General features: G+C 41.3%; 1 protein-coding gene across 1 annotated transcript; it reads right to left on the reverse strand.

Moving 5' to 3' along the window:
- Positions 1-8,050: 8,050 nt before the first annotated feature.
- On the reverse strand, positions 8,051-8,935 carry LOC133093515 (tubulin polyglutamylase complex subunit 2-like). Its single transcript, XM_061193407.1, has one exon. The coding sequence runs from the start codon at positions 8,933-8,935 to the stop codon at positions 8,051-8,053; it is 885 nt and encodes a 294-aa protein (XP_061049390.1).
- Positions 8,936-11,277: the final 2,342 nt, after the last annotated feature.

The following is an 11,277-nucleotide window of genomic DNA, read 5'->3' on the forward strand; positions in this document are numbered from 1 at the left end:
CTCTCCTATCTCCCAGCCACCAAGTTCCCTCTTAGAAGGCAAATAACAATACCAGTTTCTTGTGAATTTTGCCAAGATAGTCATGTGCAAGCAAGATATATCTATATATCTATATAATATCTATATGTATGCTATATATCTATATCTATCTGTAGGGCAGGCTATCAGTAAGGTCTAGCTGGAACTCTCCGGCATGAGCTGAAGCTTCAGGCATAGGCAGAATTTCTTCTTCAGGGAAACCTTGGTTCTGCCCTTAAGACCGTTCAGCTGATAGAATCAGGCCCACCCAGATTATTTAGGGTAATCTCCCCTACCTGAGAGTCCACTGATAATAGATGCTAATCATATCTACAAAATACTTTCACAGTAACACCTAGATTAGTGTTTGATTGAATAACTGGAGCCACATCCTAGCCAAGTTGACACATAGAACTGACCGTGACAGTCTACATCTTGTCATCCTGGCAACCATACACATCTCCTTAAGCCATATTTAATCTCCAAATAAAGACAATAACAAAGTCATACTTCCATCTAACATGACACAACTACCCTGCATGTCATGAAAACACACTAACCCTTTGCTAGAAGAGGATGCAAAGTCCTTGGGTGATATTTACTCTTATCCTTGATATTTTGTCACTTAACTATTGTGATATAAAGTTAACTATTGTAATACATCTTAGATGATAAGGGGATAAGAGAGGGTAGAAGGCAAATATATTTTCTTAAAATACATACAAACATATTCATAACAAAATAAGGAAGTACTCATGACTATTATAGTTCTCATTTTTATTTATTTTTTATTTTCAAAATAAATTTATTTATTTATTTATTGGCTGCGTTGAGTCTTCATTGCTGTGTGTGGGCTTTCTCTAGTTGCAGTGAGCGGGGGCTACTCTTTTTTCCGGTGCACGGGCTTCTCATTGCGGTGGCTTCTCTTTGTTGCGGAGCACGGGCTCTAGGCACGTGGGATTCAGTAGTTGTGGCACGCAGGCTCAGTAGTTGTGGCTCGCGGGCTTAGTTGCCCCACGGCATGTGGGATCTTTCTGGACCAGGGATCGAACCCGTGTCCCCTGCATTGGCAGGTGGATTCGTAACCACTGCGCCACCAGGAAAGTCCTGAGTTTTCATTTTTATAACTGGTCATGTGGTTGTAGCTGGCATTTATAGCTACCTTATTCCACTACTCATTCCATATTCTCTTTGCCCTCAGCAAGAACCTCAGTTTATTGTAGCTCTTTGCCTGGTGAAGTGACTTGTATTTTCATTTCTGAGGGGTCTGGGCCATTAAGCATTCCTGCCTTAATTGGGTTGTTGTAGTTTTCCATTGATTAATGGAAATTAGTCAAAGGGAATAGTAGTACTAAGAGAGACCCTAAGAGACCTGTATTCCAGACATACTGTTCCTTATTGTTTAGTAGCAACTCAGTTTCCCTTTGATAATTAGGATCAGTCTCCCCAGCCAGTACAGTAACTCTTTCGTTGGCTGTTGATTTAGAACCGTAAGGAGTTGTGGCGTATCAGTCTTAACTTCCAGTTCAATGAAATAATTTTTGTGTCTACTGGAGAAAGCATTTCTACCTTCAAATCTTAGACTTTAGACAGCAGACAGAGGTCTACTGAGGATGGGAGGTCATGGGGATGAGAAGCAGAAATTTTGCTAGTGGTTGATTAGGGCTGATAGTGAGTGGTACCACACCTAATTCCATTCCTCAATTCCTGGACCCATGAATCCCGGCTCTGGGAGAAATATAATCATATATTGGATGCTGAATAAGAGCATATATAGCCTCCTGGAGAGCCTTGCCCTAGCTCTGCAGGGTATTGCACCCTGTAACTGAATCTCCAAAAAGTCCTTCCACTGTTCTATTAAGCCAGATGTTTTGGATGGTGGCAACATGGTAAGACCAGTGGATTCCATGATCATGGGCTTATTGCTACACTTCTTTTGCTGAGAAGTGAGTTCCTTGATCAGAAGCAATATTGTTAGAATACTATGATAGTGGGTAACACATTCTATAAGTCCCAGGATGGTCGTTTTGGCAGAAGCATCGCAAGTAGGGAAGCCAAATCCATACCCAGAGTGTCTATTTCAGTAAGAACAAAGTACTACCCCTTCCACAATGGAAGTGGTTCAGTGCTTTCAACCTGCCACTAGATGGGGAATGGTGCCTTGTCACATACTCAGTATTAGTCTCTGCTACTGGCAGATTGGGCACTCAGCGGTGGTTGTAGCCAGATCAGCTTTCGTGAGTGGGAGTTCATATTGTGGAGCCCATGTATAAACTCCATCCTTGCCACCATGGCCACTGTTAATGAGCCCATTGGTGATGACAGGAGTGGCTGGGAAAGAGGCTGACTGGTATCCACAGAAGAGGTCATCATATATGCTCGAAGCATGCCCTACATACTGGCTTCTCCCTTGCTTCCTTCACTAAATAAATCCTTAGCAAATGTTACATATCAGTGCATGAAGAATTTTAAGAAAATGTACCTTTCCAAGAGATTGTTTTTTTCTTTTGCATACTGTGTCCAGATTGGACTTAGTGGAAGTGAACAAACTCTTTTCTAGACCGGAACTGCATAGTATTTTCTTTCTTTTTTTTTTTAACATCTTTACTGTAGTATAATTGCTTTACAATGGTGTGTTAGTTTCTGCTGTATAATAAAGTGAATCAGCGATACATATACGTATATCCCCATATCTCCTCCCTCCTGCATCTCCCTCCCATCCTCCCTATCCCACCCCTCTAGATGGTCACAAAGCTGATCTCCCTGTGCTATGCGGCTCCTTCCCACTAGGTATCTGTTTTACATTTGGTAGTGTATATATGTCCATGCCAGTCTCTCACTTCGTCCCAGCTTACGCTTCCCCCTCCCCATGTCCTCAAATCCATTCTCTACGTCTGCGTCTTTATTCCTGTCCTGCCCCTAGGTTCTTCAGAACTTTTTTTTTTTTTTTTAGATTCTATATATATGTGTTAGCATACGGTATTTGTTTTTCTCTTTCTGACTTACTTCACTCTGTATGACAGTCCATCCACCTCACTAAAAATAACTCAATTTCGTTTCTTTTTATGGCTGAGTAATATTCCATTGTATATATATGCCACATCTTCTTTATCCATTCATCTGTCGATGGACACTTAGGTTGCTTCCATGTCCTGGCTATTGTAAATAGAGCTGCAATGAACATTGTGGTACGTGACTCTTTTTGAATTATGGTTTTCTCAGGGTATATGCCCAGGAGTGGGATTGCTGGGTCATATGGTAGTTCTATTTTTAGTTTTTTAAGGAACCTCCATACTGTTCTCCATAGTGGCTGTATCAATTTACATTCCCACCAACAGTGCAAGAGGGTTTCCTTTTCTCCACACCCTCTCCAGCATTTATTATTTGTAGATTTTTTGATGATGGCCATTCTCACTGGTGTGAGGTGGTACCTCATTGTAGTTTTGATTTGCATTTCTCTAATTAGTGATGTTGAGCATTCTTTCATGTGTTAGTTGGCAATCTGTATATGTTCTTTGGAGAAATGTCTATTTAGGTCTTCTGCCCATTTTTGGATTGGGTTGTTTGTTTTTTTGATATTGAGCTGCATGAGCTGCTTGTATATTTTGGAGATTAATCCTTTGTCAGTTGCTTCATTTGCAAATATTTTCTTCCATTCTGAGGGGTGTCCTTTCGTCTTGTTTATGGTTTCCTTTGCTGTGCAAAAGCTTTGAAGTTTAATTAGGTCCCATTTGTTTATTTTTGGTTTTATTTCCATTTCTCTAGGAGGTGGGTCAAAAAGGATCCTGCTGTGATTTATGTCATAGAGTGTTCTGCCTATGTTTTCCTCTAAGAGTTTTATAGTGTCTGGCCTTACATTTAGGTCTTTAATCCATTTTGAGTTTCTTTTTGTGTATGGTGCTAGGGAGTGTTCTAATTTCATTCTTTTACATGTAGCTGTCCAGTTATCCCAGCACTGCTCATTGAAGAGGCTGTCTTTTCTCCATTGTATATTCTTGCCTCCTTTATCAAAGATAAGGTGACCATATGTGCATGGGTTTATCTCTGGGCTTTCTATCCTGTTCCATTGATCTATATTTCTGTTTTTGTGCCTGTACCATATTGTCTTGATTACTGTAGCTTTGTAGTATAGTCTAAAGTCAGGGAGCCTAATTCCTCCAGCTCCATTTTTCTTTCTCAAGATTGCTTTGGCTATTCAGTGTCTTTTGTGTTTCCATACGAATTGTGAAATTTTTTGTTCTAGTTCTGTGAAAAATGCCATTGGCAGTTTGATAGGGATTGCACTGAATCTGTAGATTGCTTTGGGTAGTACAGTCATTTTCACAATATTGATTCTTCCAATCCAAGAACATGGTATATCTCTCCATCTGTTTGTATTATCTTTAATTTCTTTCATCAGTGTCTTATAGTTTTCTGCATACAGGTCTTTTGTCTCCTTAGGTAGGTTTATTCCTAGGTATTTTATTCTTTTTGTTGCAATGGTAAATGGGAGTGTTTCCTTAATTTCTCTTTCAGATTTTTCATCATTAGTGTATAGGAATGCAAGAGATTTCTGTGCATTTATTTTGTTTCCCGCTGCTTTACCAAATTCATTGATTAGCTCTAGTAGTTTTCTGGTAGCATCTTTAGGATTCTCTATGCATCATGTCATCTGCAAACAGTGACAGTTTTACTTCTTCTTTTCCAATTTGGATTCCTTTTACTTCTCTGATTGCTGTGGCTAAAACTTCCAAGACTATGTTGAATAATAGTTGTGAGTGTGGGCACGTTTGTCTTGTTCCTGATTTTAGAGGAAATGGTTTCAGTTTTTCAACATAGAGAATGATGTTGGCTGTGGGTTTGTCATATATGGCCTTTATTATGTTGAGGTAAGTTCCCTCTATGCCTACTTTCTTGAGGGTTTTTATCATAAATGGGTGTTGAATTTTGTCAACAGGTTTTTCTGCATCTATTGAGATGATCATATGGTTTTTCTCCTTCTATTTGTTAATGTGGTTTATCACATTGATTGATTTGCGTATATTGAAGTATCCTTGCATTCCTGGAATAAATCCCACTTGATCATGGTGTATGATCCTTTTAATGTGCTGTTGGATTCTGTTTGCTAGTGTTTTACTGAGGATTTTTGCATCTATGTTCATCAGTGATATTGGCCTGTAATCTTCTTTCTTTGTGACATCTCTGTCTGGTTTTGGTATCAGGGTGATGGTGGCCTTGTAGAATGAGTTTGGGAGTGTTCCTCCCTCTGCTACATTTTGGAAGAGTTTGAGAAGGATAGGTGTTAGCTCTTCTCTAAATGTTTGATAGAATTTGCCTGTGAAGCCATCTGGTCCTGGGCTTTTGTTTCTTAGAAGATATTTAATCACAGTTTCAATTTCAGTGCTTGTGACTGGTCTGTTTATATTTTCTATTTCTTCCTGGTTCAGTCTCAGAAGGTTGTGTTTTTCTAAGAATTTGTCCATTTCTTCCAAGTTGTCCATTTTATTGGCATATAATTGCTTGTAATAATCTCTCATGATCCTTTGTATTTCTGCATTGTCAGCTATTACTTTTCCTTTTTCATTTCTAATTCTGTTGATTTGAGTCTTCTCCCTTTTTTTCTTGATGAGTCTGGCTAATGGTTTATCAATTTTGTTTATCTTCTGAAAGAACCAGCTTTTAGGTTTATTGATCTTTGCTATCGTTTCCTTCATTTGTTTTTCATTTATTTCTGATCTGATCTTTATAATTTCTTTCCTTCTGCTAACTTTGGGGTTTTTTTGTTCTTCTTTTTCTAATTGCTTTAGGTGTAAGCTTAGGTTATTTGAGATTTTTCTTGTTTCTTGAGGTAGGATTGTATTGCTATGAACTTCCCTCTTAGAACTGCTTTGCTGCATCCCATAGGTATTGGATCATCGTGTTTTCATTGTCATTTGTTTCTAGGTATTTTTTGATTTCCTCTTTGATTTCTTCAGTGATCTCTTGGTTATTGTTTAGCCTCCATGTGTTTGTATTTTTTACAGATTTTTTCCTGTAATTGATATCTAGTCTCATAGCGTTGTGTTCGGAAAAGATACTTGATATGATTTCAATTTTCTTAAATTTACCAAGGCTTGACTTGTGACCCAGGATATGATCTATCCTGGAGAATGCTCTATGAGCACTTCAGAAGAAAGTGTATTCTGTTGTTTTTGGATGGAATGTCCCATAAATATCAATTAAGTCTATCTTGTTTAATGTGTCATTTAAAGCTTGTGTTTCCTTATTTATTTTCAATTTGGATGATCTGTCCATTGGTGAAAGTGGGGTGTTAAAGTCCCCTACTATGATTGTGTTACTGTCGATTTCCCCTTTTGTGGCTGTTAGCATTTGCCTTATGTATTGAGGTGCTCCTATGCTGGGTGCATAAATATTTACAATTGTTATATCTTCTTCTTGGGTTGATCCCTTGATCATTATGTTGTGTTCTTCTTTGTCTCTTGTAATAGTCTTTATTTTAAAGTCTATTTTGTCTGATATGAGAATTGCTACTGCATATTAGTACTTTTAATGGTAGTGTTTACCTGATTTTTGGACAAAAGGCCCCACATCTTCATTTTGCACTGGATCCTACATATTAGGTAAGCATTCCTGCTCTTGAGTGCTCTGCTCCTCCTGAGGCAGGTCTCAAACCTTTCCTTATCGGAACCCTCTTCTGTCTACAGCCCTTTGGGGGTTCCAGCTGATAGTCACAGATTTGAAGTGCACCGTTGTTTCGTGGCTCCTCTGCTGCTTCATTTATGAAATCGAGAACTGGACCAGGACTTAAGAAATAATTCAGGGGCTCCATGAGCTCTAGAGGAAGGACACCTGCCACAGTGGAAGATGACACAACTTCTCAATCCCCTTCTAACCCTGACTTGGGGAAGGAGCCAAATGCTGGAATCTCTTATCTGGCACTACTGGTTCTCCTTTTGATGAGTTTTGGCAGAAAAATGCTTCTGGAAGACTAAACCTCAGCTATTATCCTTGACAACTTGTTTCCTCTCTATCCTTTTCTGCTACCCCATGAATTGTTGAGCAGTTGTGAGTAGGCAGAGCAGGTGGAAGCTCTTGTCAACAGTGACTGATTTCATCAAAACTGTGCATGAAGAGTCCTGGCAAAGCAATGCTTGGCAGGTTTTGTTTTGTTTTGTTTTTAATGGTACAGCAGAATCACCTCTTCTTTAAAAAAAAAAGTGAGAAAGATAATTTTGGCAAACGTACAAATATCACATCACAAAACTGGAAACAAGAAACTTTATAGGAAACTGATGAAGATGAGAAACTTTATAGGAAACTGAAAATGAGCAAAGCAAGATCTGTTTGTGGTGAAAGATATAAAGAACATAAAAATGGATATTCAAGGTTTTTCATGGAACATTATAACCCATCAAATTAAGGTATCATTATTCTTTAACAAAAATTAACTGATCTGAGGAAGGGTAATGCAAAAGTATTCTAATGCAGTGCTGCCTAATAGAACTTTCTGTGATGATAGAAATGTTTCATTATCTCTGTGCTAATACAGACTCCACTAGCCACATGAATACTCCCAATGTGGCTAATATAATTGAGGAACTGCATTTTTAATATGGCTTAAATTTAGCTGCTTTAAAAAGTGGCTACCAGTTGAGCAGCATAGTTCTAATGCCTCATAGGTCAAAACCAGTGGTTTCTATGGGGGACTTCTCTAATTACTGCTGAGGGGTAGGGGGTTGGAGTAGAAAGAAAAGAAAGCTCTTAATAGATCTACTTAGTCACTTACACAACACCTTACATTCTCCACAGCTTCCAGAATTAGTAGGTGGCACAACCTGCTGTAAGGGGTATGAGAGAAGGATTCTTGGGGAGAGCTGAGTATGCCCTTCCAACTCCTGGCTCAAGCCAATGGCAGTAAAAGCCTAGGATTTTGTCACTCGGATGGGGAGAGGACTATGGTTCCATACACAGAATCTGAGGCTTGGGCCACGCCTGGGGCATCTGTGCTTGGAAATCATCGCTGTGGGGCTGGCGGGAGCTGGAGGTGGGGCGCTTATTTTCGGACAGGGTTTCCAGAGCCAGAGGAGGATTTAGAGGTGGAAGGAGGACCCGTGGGCCCTTTCTGGCCACCTGCAGGCTGAACAGGCCCTTTCTTTTTGGGGACTAATGTCTTGTTCTTGCTCTTGAACACTTTGCTGGGATCCAGCTTGTTCACAAAGGAGTCGGTCTCTTCCGTGAGTAGGTTTGTGTTGTAGGTGATGGGTTTATGCATGTTGAACCATTGCTTGGCCTGTGGGCTAATGCCATAGCTGGTGAAGGCATACTCCCACTGGGGCAGGCCCAGGTGGGTGATAAGCAGGCGATAATAGGCAGTAAAGGTATCTGTGAGAAAATGCCAGTATAACGCTCTGTCCAGGAACCAGATCTCAGTGTCTTGTGCTAATGCTGGTTTCCCTCTTTTGTAGGCAAGGCAAACCTTCCCATTCAGGTTGCAAGGATCCAGCTCAAATATCGCACTACGAGAATCAAAGTGAGGCTTCTCTGGCTGGTTCTCACTAGCGTCTTGTGTATCATCCTCCAGGTCTGCAAGAGTTGGTGCGTTAGGAAGAGAGTACGTGGAAGACTGGTTGAGTTGAGTCAGTTTTGAGATGCTGTTAACTGCCATGCTGCCCAATGGAATGGTGTGTTCATCCAGCTTCACATACCATGTCATGTGGAAGCCGTTGGTCATCAGGTAAAAGTTCTTCAGATCCTCAGGCAGCACACAGTTATTTTTTTGTTCCCATGAAGAAATCATGTGACATTCAGCAGGCGCCTTTTCTATGATGGTCACCTCTGTCACACCTGGGGATGATTCTAGGATGTGGGTGACCCCCAGGGTCAGCTTCTCCAGGTGCGGCTTGCGGCTGCCCAGCAGCAGGGGCGGTGTCTCCTCCATGGCTCGCGTCCCCGCTCCGCGCGCGGCCGGGAGAGCGGCGGGGACGGGGTGGGAGAGCGGGGCGGCCGGGAGGGCCGGACTCCACTCTGGAGGCGCGGCCGTCAAGTTCACGGAATGCCGGGAGTTGTAGTGCTCGGCGCCTGAGAGCGCGGTGCGGCGGAGATGGTGGGCCCGGGCTGCTCTGGGAGTAGCAGTTCCGCGGGGCGCTCGTTCCCGCGGCCCCGGCGGGTGCTCCACGCCACGCCGCCGGGACACAGCGACTCCACCGCCCGACCCTCCCGCCCCTCCGGGGTGGGCCGCGCAAGCCGGGGCGGGCCTTTGCGACGTGCGGCCAGTCGGGCCGGGCGTAGAGACCGGGGCGGGACGGCTTGGGCGCGGCGCCCCGAGTGGCGGTTGTTTCCGTGTAGTATTTTCTGATGTGTCGAGTTGACCTCATAGAACTGGAAATATTTAGTATCCAAGTAGGAAACATGTGCTATCAAGGCACCAGGGAAGTTCCCCAAACTTCAGAGTATAGGCCAGTTTTGGTTGTGACTGTTTAGCACTTGTAAATTGGTTAAAGAGCATTGACCTGAACCGGTGACTATCCTTGGGTGTCCTTGTCTCTTCCCTACCGCTATTTAACTCAGTGATATCTATTCCTTTTATTCATTAATCTGTGTATTCCCTCTGTAATCTTTTTTGGGGCAGGGACTTTGTCTTAATCATTGTTGTATTTTAAGCGCTTCACATAATGCCTGATACGTAGTAGTGCTCATTTCATAGTCTCTTATTACTTTATTCAGAAAATACTAACTGAGCCCCTACTATTAGTGCATTTTGAATACACTCCTCCTTTCTCTTCTTTTTCTTATTTCTTTTTCTAGCTCTAACTCCCATTTTCTTTCCTTTTTTGGCATAAAAAGAAAACAAGTTTTATGAAAGACAACTTAGTTCAACTCAATTTTACAAACACTGAGTGCTCACTTTGTGCTAGGCATAGAATTTTTTTTTAATAAAATATTTATTTATTTATTTATTTATTTATGGCTGCGTTGGGTCTTCGTTGCTGCGCGTGGGCTTTCTCTAGTTGCAGTGGGTGGGGGCTACTCTTTGTTGCAGTGCGCGGGCTTCTCATCGCAGTGGCTTCTTTCGTTGTGGAGCACGGGCTCTAGGCGTGCAGGCTTCAGTAGTTGTGGCTCACGGGCTCTAGAGCGCAGGCTCAGTAGTTTTGGCGCACGAGGTTAGTTGCTCTGCGGCATGTGGGATCTTCCTGGACCAGGGATTGAACCCGTGTCCCCTGCATTGACAGGTGGAGGGAAGTCCTAGGCATAGAATTTGACAAGACTTCCCTTCAAGACACTGCTTGGTAGAAAAGAAAGACCCATAAAAATGTAATAAAAAATAGTAAAAAGGAATATGGCAAATGCCATGATAGGAATATGCTTTGGAGCTAGGAGAATATCTTATAGCCACTATGGAAAACATTATGGAGTTTCCTCAAAAAATTAAAAATAGAACTACCATATAACCCAGCAATCCCACTTCTGGGTATATATCCAAAGCAAATGAAATCAGGATCTCCAAGAGATATCTGCATTCCCATGTTCACTGCAGCATTATTCACAATAGCCAAGATATGGAAACAGCCTAAGGGTCTGGCTACAGTTGAATGGATAAAGAAGATGTGAGATATATGTACAGATGTGACGTATGATATTATGTCTTAATCATTGTTGTATTTCAGATACTTCAAGCATTCCTCCTTTTAAAACTTAGACCTTTAGACTAGCAGAGCAGAAGTCTGCTGGGGATGGGAGGTCATGGGGATGAGAAGCAAAAATTTGCTAGTGGATGATTAGGGCTAATAGTGAGTGGTGCTACTCGCATTTCTATTCCTCAATTCCTAGGCCCATGAATCCTGACTCTAGATCCATTTTATATATATATATATTATATATATATAATACATATATTTTATATATATATTTAAAAAAATATATATAAAATGGAATATCATTCAGCCATGAGAAAGAAGGAAATCCTGCCATTTTGACAACATGGATGGACCCTGAGGGCATCATGCTAAGTGTTATAAGTCGGAGAAAGACAAATATTGTATGACATCACTTATATGTGAAATCTAGAATATCTGAACTCACAGAAACAGAGAGTAGAATGGTAATTTCCAGGGACTGGGGTGTGGGGGAAATGGGGAAATGTTGGTCAAAGGGTACAGACTTCCAGTTATAAGATGAATAAGTTCTGGGAATCTAATGTCCAACATGTTGACTATAGTTAACAATACTGTATTATATACTTGACAGTTGCTAATGCTAAGAAAGTAGACTGTAGATATTCTC

The sequence above is a fragment of the Eubalaena glacialis genome, chromosome 6 (assembly GCF_028564815.1).
Source record: "Eubalaena glacialis isolate mEubGla1 chromosome 6, mEubGla1.1.hap2.+ XY, whole genome shotgun sequence".
Taxonomy (NCBI): domain Eukaryota; kingdom Metazoa; phylum Chordata; class Mammalia; order Artiodactyla; family Balaenidae; genus Eubalaena; species Eubalaena glacialis.